This window comes from Nerophis lumbriciformis, linkage group LG08 (assembly GCF_033978685.3).
Source record: "Nerophis lumbriciformis linkage group LG08, RoL_Nlum_v2.1, whole genome shotgun sequence".
Lineage (NCBI taxonomy): Eukaryota > Metazoa > Chordata > Actinopteri > Syngnathiformes > Syngnathidae > Nerophis > Nerophis lumbriciformis.
In genome coordinates, this window is record NC_084555.2 from 34,909,072 (window position 1) to 34,923,332 (window position 14,261).

Genomic DNA, 14,261 nt, shown 5'->3' on the forward strand with positions numbered 1-14,261 from the left:
AGCAAAAAGCAACCAGTGTGACTGAAATAAACAGTGGATGCTGGACACTGCAGGTGAAGTTTCCTATATTATTGTTATCTCTTGCAAGGGACTTATGTATAAATGAATTATGGATACAAACAAGCAAATAAACAACAACTAATACCCAATGCATTAGCATTATTTAAATGAAGTGCAACCAACACTTTAGGTTAAATCAACAGGAAGAAACACTTTCTGCTTACAGTTTAAACATCCAAGCAATTTTCAAAAAAAGTAAAGTAACCAACATTTTGACTGTAGATTAAAGTTCTCCAACCCGGCCATAGTATCTGTTCTTCGCCCTTGCGTCGCCGATGACGGACAGCATCCCAGGTGTGCAAAAGCCAAAGCTCATCCCTGTTGATGCAGTTTGTCCCTTGCTTCATAATTTCCTTCATCGTGCCGTGGAATTTACAGCGCTATCACTTTGATTGTGTCGGCCGCGTCTTCTGTGGTTTAAAGTTGTGTTGTGGCTTTATTATTATGTTGTGTCGTATGTATTTGTTGTGGCTTTTGCAATCATTCTGCAGCTGAAAGTTATAATATTGAAATGCCCGGCAGTGGAGAAGGAGACAGTCAGAGATACATCCTGTCTCAGACCCTTTCTTAACAAGCAGTAACGAACTTAGAGAGTCAAAACACACATAAACAAGAGCTGCTGTTCGCCACAACTCACGTTTAAACACTGAACACACAGACACCCAAACTCGCACATGTCTATATCTGTTAAAGGCACACAGACACACATGTCACAGATATTACACGATTGTCTTGAGGCGTTTGCGTTTATTATGACCTTTCTCAACCACTGTAGATATCCCCCCCATTTTTGTTTTGACAACGCCATAGACGGGACAATAAAGTTAACGTTTAAAATACCTTTTTATTTACTAGTGCTAAACTTCATATAAAATCTGCCTTTCCTAAATCAAACCTTTTTCCTTTTTCTCGTAATGAAAAAAATCGATCAATTCCCTTTTTAAATGATCTTGGATCGATACCTATCTCTTGGAGGGCAAACTTGCCGAAGACAGATTGATATACTTGAAATTTAGGAATATAATATAATATCGATATATAACAGTATCGATCAACTGTTGCCCCCCTAACAATAACGTAACAAAATCTGTGCCAACAGGTAAAAAATGCTAGTTTTGCATAATATGACCCTTTAAGCAATCAGCAGTTTGGGTCACCCATATAGCGTCTTTAGCGGCAAGCTAAGTAGACATGATAAAGTCAAAATGGTATATTAGTTGGGTGACAGGTCAGTATATTTTGTAATTAGAACAGAATACAATTAAATAAGCACAACTTGTGGACTTTCTTAAGCATTCAAATGGATCAAAGCACAATTTGTTAAGGGGAAATTGGAAATCAAACTTCTCGGCTCAAAATTGAAGAAATAGAAAGACAGCATTTATGGTCTATGTTGACATCTAAAATGATTTCATTAAAATGTCAACATGTTCCAAATAAAACTTATTTGATCAGCAGAGATAATCCCAATACCCCCAGGTACTAACACAAATAAACACGTACCGTCTCTGCCATTGAAAACTCAGAGCAGAGTTTCTTTGCCAGGCCATAGTCACCAAGCTTGATGAGGTCAGTCTTGGTCAAGAAAATGTTGAGCGTTTTGATATCCCTACAAAAATATGAAATGGTGACGACACAATATGGAGATCACTGACAGAGCCTCATCAAAATCTGAATCAGATTTACTGGCCAAGTATGTTTACCACACAAGGAATTTGATCTCACTCACCTGTGTAAAACGCCAGCCTTATGAATGTAGGCCACAGCTGAAGCAACCTGGTACAGATACCAAATAACCACCTGCAGAGAAACATCAAGGGTGAGTATAAAACGCAATCTAGAAGAAAATTGCAGTTCACATGAATTATTTGTTCCGCTCTTACCTCCTGGTTAAAAAGGTTCCCTTTCTGTTGGACGATTTTGTCATACAGATTCCCCCCTGGGGCAACAATGTCATTAAGCCTCCCTCTCACACACTAACACAGATATCAAATCAAATACACACTTCTACTCTTACCATTGCAGTATTCCAGCTCAATGAGCAAAGTGTTTTTATCCATGAAGTGATTGAAGTAGGCAATGATGTTGTTGTGCTCCAGGATAGAGAGGATGCTTATTTCATTCATGACATCTCTGCGTTCACGTTCAGATAGGGAGTTCAGCTCCACTTCCTTCCACACTACCAGGGAGTTGTCCTGACGAAACAAAATGCAAGTTAGCTGCAACTAAAGCAGAAGTCTTCAACGTTGTCTAGGCGAAGGAACCCCAAACTGATAGAGCGGGGACCCCAAACGTATATTTCTTGCAAAAACATGTGTTTTATATTAAACTGGTCATGAAAGTACCTTGTTATTGTACAATACTAAGATATTCAAATAATAACTTAGCTGTTATTAGCTAACTGACAAATACCGTGCTAACTGCTAGCTGGCAACTAAACTGCTAATCGCTACCTGGCAAGTGGACCGCTAATCGCTAGGTAGCAACTAGAACGTGAATCACTAGCTGCCAACTAATGTACAAATCGCTAGCTGTCAACTAGACCGCTAATCACTAGCTGGCCAGTGGCCTGCTAATCACTAGCTAGCAACTAGAACATGAATCGCTAGCTGGCAACTAATGCTCAAATTGCTAGCTGGAAACTAGAGCGCCAATTGCTAGCTGTCAACCAGTCCGTAAATCGCTAGCTGGCGACTACAGCACTAAATTGCAAGCTGGCAACTAGAATGTTAATCGCAAGCTGGCAACTAGAGTGCTAATTGCTCGCTGGCGACCAGTCCGCAAATCACTAGCTGGCGACTATAGCACAAATCACTAGCTGGCAACTAGAGTGCAAATCACTAGCTGGCGACTAGAGCATTCATCGCTGGCTGGCAACTATAGCACAAATCACTAGCTGGCAACTAGAGTGCTAATCGCTAGTTTGCAACTAGAGTCCTAATTGCTAGCTATCTTAAATGTAAACATGAATGCAATAATAGTTGTTTTATGGTTTTATTTTAAAACTGCAAGGTAGAGTTATGGTTATCGTGTTAGTTTATTTAGAATATCCATACATACACAACATTTTTCCAGTTTCTTATTACGACATAATAAAACAATAAGTAAATTAATAAATAGACAAATGACTAAGTAAATAATTATTACATAAATGAACAATAAATAAAGTTGTCATAAATAAATAGTTAAGTCATTTACGGTTCACATAATGAGATTGATAAGATTATCTAATTTTTTAATAAGGTTCAGGATGTTTATTAGGATTCTTCTTCTTTGTACTTTGCAAACACATTGAGTTTGAACAGTTTCTAATCTTAAACTGGATCATATTAGTACTTTGACTTCTTTGCATAATCCATTTCATAATTTCATTTTACATACTGATATGCTAGAGGTCTTAAGTGTTGTACCGGTACTTGCATACAAATGTTTTAAATTAGATTTCCCTCTAAGGTTATATTTCTCCTCTTTTACTGAGAATAATTGTTGTACATTCTTGAGTAACAGGTTATAGTTTGCTTTGTGCATAATTTTAGATGTTTGCAAATGCACCAAATCAAATTTCAATATTTTAGATTAGTATTTTGAATGTTCTCTAAATCCAACATTATGTATTATTTTAGCCTACCTCTTTTGTAACACAGTTAGTGAATTAGGTGTACTTTTATAGTTATTTCCTCATATTTCTACACACTAACTCAGATATACAAGCGAGCAGTCGTGAATATGGAGTGATTTTTGGTCCCGAACATATCTAACTTTATTCATTATTGACATACTTCTTTCCACTTTATGTTGTATATTTTTTATATGCGATTTACAGTTAATTTTGTAATCTATTGCTACACCTAAAATGTTTATTTATTATAACCCTCAATGTTAACTCTGTCTATTTGCATTTGACTTGTTCTTCTATTTTTACCAAATAACATTATTTTAGTTTGACTAAGATTCAAAGATAGTCTGTTTTTGTCAAACCATCTCTAATTTGTTAATTGTTTCTGTTATTATTTGTATCAGCTTCTGTGTATTCTCTCCTGACCAAAAGGTAGTCATGTCATCTGTAAATACTAACTTCAAGTCCTTTGCAACTTTACACATGTCGTTTGTATAAAGATTGAACAATTAGGTCCAAGTATTTTCCCTGGGGTGCGCCACAAGATATATCTAGTGCTGTAGACGTATGTTCACCTTGCTTCATGTATTGCTTCCTGTTAGTTAAGTAGCTTCTTACCCAGTTCATGACCAACCATTTGATGCCATACTGTTATAATTTGTTGATTAAGATATTATGATTGATTATGTCAAATGCTTTTGTTAGAGCCACAAACACTGCTGCTTCACACTCTTTACCATCTAAACCAGGGGTAGGGAACTTATGAACCAGATGTGGCTCTTTTGATGACTGCATCTGGCTCTCAGATAAATCTTAGCTGACATTGCTTATCACGATAAGTAATGAATAATTCTGCTGGTAATCAGTGTTAAAAATAACGTTCAAAATATAAAACATTCTCATGCATTTTAATCCATCCATCCGTTTTCAACCACACCTGTTCAAGAAGTCGCATTAATGGTAAGAAGTATTTTATTTATTATTGGTTAGCTTCAGAATAACAATGTTATTAAAAACAACTAGAGACTTATTATACTCTAAAAATGTTGATCTTACTTAAAAATGCACGCAATTAGTTGTATTCAGTGTTAAAAAAATATTATATAGCTCTCATGGAAATACATTTTAAAATATTTGGCTTTCATGGCTCTCTCAGCAAAAAAGGTTCCCAAACCCTGATTTATACAGTGGTTCTCAAACTTTTTTCACCAAGCAAGTACCACCATAATGACCAACAATGCTTCTTAGTATTCATTAAAAACAAGGCGGAGGTTTTACTTAACAAGTATATTTAATATGTTTGGCCACATTACACACAGTTTGAACAGTAACACTGTGCTTGAATATAGGAAAATAAGACACTGACTTTAATCAAGTGATATTTTGTTTGGCATACAACTAGATGGAGCCCTTGATAATCACTGCTCTAAATGAGGGTTTCTTTAACATTTTTATTTAGAATTATTAAATAAAAAACAGATACGGGCCGCACTCTGGACACCTCTGCATTGGAGTATAAAAACAGAGGTTTATTTACCTGTCCTGCGGATGTCTCAGTGGGTCTTTGACAGTAAGCGCGATTGTCGCCTGGCAACATGTTGACTACATGTCTTTAGTGACAATTCAACACTTGCTAAAGTTTTCGAGCTCACCTCAGTTCTTCTGTACAGCGTAGCTTCACCGAACGACCCCCTCCCGAGGATCCGGATGGGAATGTAATGCAACTTCTCCTCTTCGCCATTAAACGTGGCCGACGCCGTTCGCTCGCTCAACACGGAGCCGCCGGCCAAATCTGAATTTAGCGAGTCGAAATGTCTCTCATATTCTGTCAGTGACATTTCTGCTTGGCGTCTTGTTAGCCACCAGCTGATGGGGAACAACACACGCACAGGCCGGACTTGAAAACTCTTGACGAAAAGCCTCCCACTGAAACGTTAGTAGGACATGTCATCCGGCTCGACGGCGACAATAAACCTCGAAACGTACTGGAGCGAGTAGAACTTTGTGGCTAAAGTACTTCTACAGTTCCCAATACCGAAGGGCGGAAACGACGTAGTAAAATAAAGCGTTGAAGTTGCACAAGCGTCAAGCGTGACACATTAAATAATAAGTTAGACCAACTTATGTTTGCTTTCAAAATAAAATACGTTTGTTCAACTTTTGTTTCTTTTACGATGAAAGGAAGATAAATGTATTTCCTGTTAAGTAGGTACCGCTGTATTTGTAACTTGACAGTACCCCCTCACTCGCTTAAATCCTGAAAGTGTTTAAGAAGAGAAATGTGGCAGTCTAAGGATCACGCGCACTCATATATCTCGAGTCTAAAAAGAAAGACGGTTTCTTTGCTCAACAACTCAACTTGACTTGGAAAGCCGGAAGTTGGTTTTGGTTGACATCCGTTATGAAAGATAACTTCCTATGGACATAAAATGTAACTTTTTTTTAAATTTATTTATTTTAAATAAGACTGCGTCCTAAAAATATACTTTGTTATTTTCCGTTCGCAAGTCTTCCAATTGGTCCTATTGGTAAAAGTATACAAAACTGTTGGAAAATCAATTAAAAGGGCTGTTTGCAACTTAAATATACAAAGAACATCACCGGCTAAGTTATTTTACCATTAGCGGTTTAACAGAACATATGTGATTTTAGGAAAGTTCTATATTTTTTACAATTACTAATTATTTTGAACTAAATATGCTAATAGACCCAAGGAATTCGTCAAACATTCGGGCTGTCCTAACTGCTGTCTAGTGCACACTCACAGTCCAGAGCGCGTGCATTAATACACACAAATATTCAAGTACATTCGTGTTCCAACATTATATTACCTGGCAAATGGACTGCTAATCGTTAGGTAGCAACTAGAACGTGAATCGCAAGCTGCCAACTAATGCGCAAATCGCTAGCTGGCAAATAGAGCTCTAATTGCTAGCTGGCAACTAGACTACTAATCGATAGCTGGCCATTGACCTGCTAATCACTAGCTAGCAACTAGAACGTGAATGGCTAGCTGGCAACTAATGCGCAAATCGCTAGCTGGCATCTAGAGCTCTAATTGCTAGCTGGCAATTAGAGCGCCAATTGCTAGCTGTCAACCAGTCCGCAAATCGCTAGCTGGCAACTACAGCACTAAATTGCTAGCTGGCAACTAGAATGTTAATCGCTAGCTGGCAACTAGAGTGCTAATTGCTAGCTGGCGACCAGTCCGCAAATCACTTGCTGGCGACTAGAGCACTCATCGCTGGCTGGCAACTATAGCACAAATCCCTAGCTGGCAACTAGAGTGCTAATTGCTAGCTATTTTAAATGCTAACATGAATGCAATAATATAGTTGTTTTATGGTTTTATTTTAAAACTGCAAGGTACAGTTATGGTTATTTTGTTAGTTTATTTAGAATATCCATACATACACATTTTTCCAGTTTCTCATTACAACATAAAAAAACAATAAGTAAATGAATAAATAGAAAAATGACTAAGTAAATAATTATTACATAAATTAACAATGAATAAAGTTATCTTAAATAGTTAACATTAACATTAACATTATATTAGCTGTGTCCCTTGCTGACAAACAAACAGGCACGAGCCATTGAACCTTGCGCAATCCGAGGGTTGGATCGGCTAGCAAAGCCTCATCTCAGTTTTATTTCTGTCCAGTGTTTGATCAGGAAATGTGCACACACAGCAATTTTAGTTCAACAAAATGGTAAAAAAAAGAAATATTAGGATCGTACAGAAAATACATTTAACACAGTTCAATTGACAAATTATATTTTTTTATGTTATCATCACTAGTTTTAGCCTGCCTCTGACCGCAATTGTTATGTACTTGTGGACACGACTGGTGGGATTTATGGCTCTCTAGAGGGAGCCGGATCTTTAGGAGTTGTTCCAATAAAAGAGTCGTTCAAAGACTGGCTCATTGTTAAATTTCTCTTTTTCAGAAGTTACTTGTTGTCATGAAGGAGATAATCACTGATATAAATTATAAGATACGATTTGGATCTGAATAATTCTAATTTCTACCAATTTCTACACTATTTGTTGGAAATATTGTAAAATGTTCATCATAATTTAATCTGGGTTGTATTCTCATTGTTAACAATCTATAATCATACCAATACTTTGACAGTGAGATCACTACTTTTGAAATGTATCTAAGCTAGGAACCTCTGTGGTACAATACAAACTACACAGGCTACAGATCAAATTCATGCAAACAAACTTTACTGTAAAATGTTCCATATATGAGCATTTTAACAATACAGGGGAAAAATACAAGCTGACTATACTCTGTGAATAAAATATATAGATGACTAAATTAAAAAAATACATACATAATAGGTCAATGCAAAATTGCACTACCCCACCCTACTTAACAAAACAATGACCCAAAAAAGTGCATCCACATGTTGCTACGTTTCTTTTGACGCTGGCTCATTTTGTGTAGTTTTTCAAACAGTGTGACTCCAGTCCAGTCAGGTGGCACACACATTTGCATTTGCAAATGGGTTCTTGTCGTTCACTTGAAAGAGCCATTCAAAAGTGGACACATTCCAAGAGAAGCCAAATCAAGCAAGAGGCTCATTCCAGGTCATTTCTTTTGTATTACAATTTTTCCTGATGGAAATATACTTTGTAAATCCAAACAAATAAGTAATGGAGCGGCATCGACTGTGTTCAAAGCGGAATTTGTTTCAAAATTTCTATTAATTTGCTTTGTTTGTAAATGTTCAACATTACCCACTTAAACTCTAAAAACCAAAAATGTATGCATATGTTTTGACATCTAAGTTTTGGGTAGATGCAGAATCAAATATTAATGATCATCAGGACTGTGCTGCATTGTATGAATACACACATACGCGCACACACACACACACACACACACCTTATCACAAGTATAAACAAGAGTTGCACCGATCAATAAACAGCACTTGCATAAAAGTACAATGGAGAACATTCAGTCGCAGCCAGAACAAGAAGAAGAAACTCCAGTGGAACAAAAGATTGTCAAAGATTTCAACAGAAATCGGCGTTCACATGCTCAGACATTTCAACAAGGTATAAGTAACACTGACATTTAAACATGCTGCACTTTCTGGACACAACCTGTGAGTACATTTTGTCTGACTGTGGCTTTGTTTGCCAACTCAGTGGGAGCTGCATGTGGGATTCCACGCCACCGCTTAACTGTCCTGCTTCTGGGCATGCTCACTGCTATTCTGCTAATAGCGGCTGTTGTCATCGCCATTTACTGTGAGTAAATCCATGGATAAGTGTGGCAGAGCACAGACATACATACAGTATATTGCATGTGTATGCTGTGTTGCTTGGTTGTAAAACCTTATTCTTCATTGATTAAACTGGAAAAGCAATACAAATGCTTGCTATTTCGGATGTATTACGCGGGGGGAAAAAACTTAACAGAGGCACCAATTCTAATTGGTGATCAACCAATTGACAAATATCTTAAATTCTACCAATTAAAGATAGTATAATATAATCATAATTAATGGGTAGTTTTGATTGTAAGGGGCCATTTGACTAGAGCATCTAACTTTCTGACATAAACCCACTGGCCACAGTGTTAGGTACACACACAATAAGATCCAATTCAAAATATGCATTAAATATTACTGTACGTCTTTACAAAGATAATAATGCTCAGTTCTGATTGTTTTTGCTTTGTTGGTTTATTGCAAACTACTGCAAGTTTGGAAATTAATAAAATCGTGGTCTCCTAATTTGGCGAGCAATTGTCGACACTTAAGATGCAAGTGTCTTTTACATACAGTAGATGTAAACAACCTTTATAGGATTGATCAAAATCCGGCAGCATCAAAACACTTTGTTAAAGCATTAAAAGCTACGGTGATCGGGATGGGTCACAACAAATGCAAATGCCACAACACAACAACAGAAAGCCACAACACAACAACTTTCAGCTACAAAACAACAACATCAAGCCACAACACAACAACTTTCAGCTACAACACAACAACATCAAGCCAGAACACAACAACTTAGAACCACAACACAACATAAAGCTACAACTAGGGATGTAACAATAAATGGTGTTATGATAAACCGTGATAAAAATCTTGTATCTTGTACCATGAATTGATTAACGTGGACCCCGACTTAAACAAGTTGAAAAACTTATTCGGGTGTTACCATTTAGTGGTCAATTGTACGGAATATGTACTGTACTGTGCAATCTACTAATAAAAGTCTCAATCAATCAATCAAAATCACCTTTTTAAACTAAAATGATGGTAAAACCGTAAGTGAGTACCAAACTTTGATAAACTCACAGACTGTTGACACTGCTTTTTACCTGGACAAGCAATATTGCAATTCAATAAAGGCTAACATGGATACAAGAGATATTAACGTCTTTCCCCATTACGAACAACAAATAGTTTAGTGTATATAAGTCCTTTTTGAGCAATGTCATCATTAACATGATAATAATGGTTACAGTGATCATTTTTGTCACAATAACTGTGGTTTGAAATGTTATTTTCGTCATATCCCTATAGCCACAACACAACAACTTTCAGTCACAACACAGTTGCAAAAGCCACTAAAAATGCAAATGCCACCACACAATAACTTTCAGCCACAACACAACAACATAAAGCCACAACATAACAATATTAGGCCACAACGCAACAAGATAAAGCCACAACACAATAACATTAAGCGACAATAAAGGCGGACCAAGTTTTGCTGACAGACCAAGTGACTGAGATGGAAAGTTGAAATTTAAATAAAGAAGGAGCAAAAGTAATTGAAAGTAAGCTGTTGTGGTTGAGTGTTGTCACTTTCTGGTCCACTTGGTCCACTGTCCCTTTCGTTGTCGCTTAATGTTGTTCTGCTGTGGCTTTATGTTGTTGTTTTGTGGCGTAATGTTATGTTGTGGCGTTTGCATTCATTGTGACCTTCAGAGGTTCCCTGCACATTTTCAGAAATGTGGCTAACTTTTTGAAATATAACATATAATGTATCGCTAAAACATGTGCTGCCTCAAACTTCAAGACCAACATCAACAAGAATTTTGACCTAAGCAAATGTACCAATAATGCCAAGATGTGTTTGTGGCCCTCAGGTGCTAATGCCAACGACGACCACCTTCAGACTCCTCATTCAGCTGTCTCTGCCCTTATCATCGAACGTAATTATCTCCGCAACCATACGGACATCCTGAAAGCAGAGCGGGAGGCTGAGTTGGCAATAGTAAGACAGCAGACAAGCCTCATTCAAATGAAGCTCCAACTGAAGCAGCAGAGGAGACTTAGTGACGTCCTTCAGAACAAGATTGAAGTGCTTCAAAGTGAAAAAGCAAATCTGCAGTCTAAAAAAAATGCTCTTGGTAAGTCCGAGACCATTCTGAAGGAATTCTTGAACAGTCGACCTTTAGGATCTTTGTTGTTTCTTGCTGCGACAGAACAAAGCTGTGGCAGATGCCCTGCAGGATGGACCCTCCTTAAATCTACCTGCTATTATTTCTCTCTCCCTGACCACGACTCCAAGAAGAACTGGCCAGACAGCAGAGCAGACTGTCTTGGTCGAGGTGGAGACCTACTGGTGATCGATAACTTGCAGGAACAGGTCAGCAGACAAATAAGTGCTTTTAAAATGATCTGCGTAAAAGTGCACTACAACATACTGAGAGGTACTTTAAACATTTACCTTAATTCAAGGGTGTCAAGCTTGTTTTCAGTGAGGGCCACATCACAGTTATGGCTGCCCTCAGAGTGAATAATTTATGAATATAAATGAATAGGGATTCACCTTGTGATATTATTATACAATTGAAATATGCATTTGATTATTATATATTTTTTACATACACTGTACACACTTTTTTTTAGATTTTGCAGTAAAAAACTGGCAGCTCAGTCACCACAATTTTACCATAATGTTTTTTACTGCATATTACTCTTAGTGGAAAAACGATACTATAGTTTTTTTACGGTAAAATTCTGGCAACTGAGCTGCCCCTTTTTTACCATAAAATATATTGTAATTTTTGTACAATTTGATGGATAACTTGCTTTGAAATCATAAGTCAAGCAGATATTTGATCTTATAATTTTTACTTGAACTAACAAAAAGTTTGTATGTAATGGTATTTGTTGCATTATTAGATAATATTAAGTTGAAAAGATATGCAATAGATAGATAGATAGTACTTTATTGATTCCTTCAGGAGAGTTCCATCATGAAAATTAAAATTGCATGCAATATATGTTTTTTCTCTCTCAAAATGTCAAGGACGAATACATTTTGTAAGAAAAGATCAAATACTGTATTGACCCATGTCATTTCAAGGCTGTGGCGGGGCACATTGAAAGATATGGCAGGCCAAAACTGGGCCCCGGCCCCTCAGTTTAAAATATGTGTCTTAATTGGTTACATTACATTAAGGGTTCTCAATTATCTTTCTGTCATGTTCCCCCCAAAGTAAAGAAATGTTTAGAAGTATGACTCTTAACACTTTTTGATGACGTTCTGGTCGGATTAATTCACACTGCAGTCGCATCACATTGCATACATATCCGATTTATATCGACCTATGATAGAGGCCTAATTGGATATGAAAATTTTGGAATTGCTATGTTCACAATGACATTAAAAAAAATCGATACAGGTTGCATATTGCCAAAAAAAATCGTAATTGACCTGCAGTGTAAACGGTGCCTTATGCTACCGTTACATACCATGTACGTATAAACGTTCAACAATACAGATGTAGTGCGACAAAAATAGTTTAAAGTGCTAATAACAGATATTACAGATGCTTCTATTACTATTATTGTATTATATATCCGAATAGGAAAAATCCTACTTCTGGGGGCATTCCAATTGAAATTTCTGACTTCCCAGTACAAATGGAATGTATACTAATAGGGCATGTTAACTGTTAGCATGCTAACATTTATAGCAAGTTTTACAGTCATACATCTCAAAGTGCCATATTTTGTAACTTGACCCATACAAATGTTAGCATGCTAACGCTAATTTTGTACATATACTTTGCTATTTGACGCATGATAACGCTTAACTAGTGTTTGTGTGACTATCAGTGGTACTTTAACTTAACTTAACTAATTTAGTTAATTTCACAAATATGCACATATTCCGTATATTTTTTTACTACTTGACACTATCTGGCTAGCATTCTAACATTTGGCGTTTCAGTTTGGTGTCCGCTTTTCAGCATTGACACACAATTTCTCCTGAAAATCCTATTTTCTAGTTTTTAGCACAATTCAGCTCAATTCCAATATTTGTTTCTCATAGGTACTTGTTAGCGAAAATGCTCCGAAAACAAGCTCCAGTTCAGTTTTATGGTGGCAGAACGGATATTGGATGGGCCTGCGAGTGATGGGGTCCCAGAGAACATGGATGTGGATTAACAATACGACTGAGATTGAAACAGGGTATGCAACTAGCTGACTAACAATACTCACTTTTCTTCAACACAACAGTTTAGTTTGTCACGATGCATATCGCATTATGTACTTCAGGTACTGGAGAAATGATCAGCCAAGCAGCAGTGGACCTCAGACTGGGAACTGTGCAGCTTTTCTTTATTATACTGACACCAGCAAAGTATGGTACAATGGAAAGTGCCAGGAGCACCTGTTCAACTGGATATGCGAGATGCTGGCAAAGCCTTTTAAGTAGTCGAAACTCAACTTGAATACATTGCGCCCAGGAAAAATGTTCAAATAAACATATCTGCATTATTAATGTCATTCTTCCTTTTTTTTCATCAAGGAATTAGCTGCAGTCTTACTTTTATTGAAAGCGTTATCAAACAATTAAATTAATTAATCAAGATTAAATACCATTTGCAACTTTGTCCGAAATACTTTAAATTTGTTTTAACATAATAAATTAAATTTGTTATTTTAGACATCCCTAATTATTACATTACATTTATTACATTCTTTATTTTTGTTTTTCCCAAGGAGAATACGTGAACGTGAACAAACGCATGAGGTGGACAAACAATCAATACTAGCTGAGCGATAGAAAAGGGGTAGGATTACATAAAATCGGGTGAACATAGTAAAAATGAGTATACTGCCAGCAGTTAATTATATACTGAAAATGATGCCTGTCCTAATTAATAAAAGTTGGTTTAAGAAAATGCATACAATGATATCACATTTCATATGGTGTGGAAAGAAGGCCAGATGTTCATACATAAGGTTGTCTTGTACACAAGATAAAGGAGGACTACAATTACCAAACTTCTTACATTATTATATCTCCTTCGGTTGTGAACAAGCAAGCCACTTATTCCATTCTTCTGCAGATAAGGACTGGATCAACATAGAAAAAATATGTTAATGAATTTGGACATTGATGTGGGGAGCTTATATTATATTAAAACAATACCTAATGAATTGAGGCAGAGCCCAATAGAAGCCACCTTTAACATTCTAAAACTGTGCCAGAAAATACTAGGAATCAACCCAATGACATCTGTAGATCAACCGCTTTGGTACAATCCTAATATAATTAATAAAAATGTGGTTAAATGGACAACATGGAAAG

The 14,261-nt window shown here is 36.7% G+C and overlaps 2 protein-coding genes across 4 annotated transcripts in view; one reads left to right on the top strand and one right to left on the bottom strand.

The window, feature by feature from the left end:
* Nucleotides 1-5,987, bottom strand: part of nek9 (NIMA related kinase 9) — a 24,442-nt gene extending 18,455 nt beyond the window's left edge. For 2 of the 3 annotated variants that reach the window (XM_061968753.2, XM_061968752.2), the window contains exons 1-5: nucleotides 5,329-5,986; nucleotides 2,078-2,255; nucleotides 1,944-1,999; nucleotides 1,790-1,860; nucleotides 1,564-1,669 (exon numbers count right to left, since the gene is read on the bottom strand). In XM_061968753.2, coding sequence (XP_061824737.2) covers nucleotides 1,564-1,669; nucleotides 1,790-1,860; nucleotides 1,944-1,999; nucleotides 2,078-2,255; nucleotides 5,329-5,514 — 597 coding nt within the window. In that variant the 5' untranslated portion in view covers nucleotides 5,515-5,986. Of the gene's footprint in view, nucleotides 1-1,563; nucleotides 1,670-1,789; nucleotides 1,861-1,943; nucleotides 2,000-2,077; nucleotides 2,256-5,328 lie in introns of all 3 variants that reach the window. The other variant, XM_061968754.2, reaches the window with a different exon arrangement.
* A 2,622-nt stretch (nucleotides 5,988-8,609) lies between these two features.
* On the top strand, nucleotides 8,610-13,453 carry LOC133611303 (C-type lectin domain family 10 member A-like). Its single transcript, XM_061968000.2, has 6 exons — nucleotides 8,610-8,747; nucleotides 8,841-8,942; nucleotides 10,798-11,061; nucleotides 11,137-11,300; nucleotides 12,996-13,135; nucleotides 13,223-13,453. Exons 1-6 carry the CDS (start codon nucleotides 8,636-8,638, stop codon nucleotides 13,380-13,382), a joined length of 942 nt encoding a protein of 313 aa, XP_061823984.1. The 5' UTR covers nucleotides 8,610-8,635; the 3' UTR covers nucleotides 13,383-13,453.
* Nucleotides 13,454-14,261: the final 808 nt, after the last annotated feature.

Excerpts from the sequence above, each read along its gene's own strand:
- LOC133611303 (XM_061968000.2), top strand. The coding sequence starts at position 8,636 with ATGGAGAACATTCAGTCGCAGCCAGAACAAGAAGAAGAAACTCCAGTG. Across the intron at positions 8,748-8,840 it reads TGCTCAGACATTTCAACAAG|TGGGAGCTGCATGTGGGATT; the intron begins GTATAAGTAACA and ends TTGCCAACTCAG. Across the intron at positions 13,136-13,222 it reads ACGACTGAGATTGAAACAGG|GTACTGGAGAAATGATCAGC; the intron begins GTATGCAACTAG and ends TATGTACTTCAG.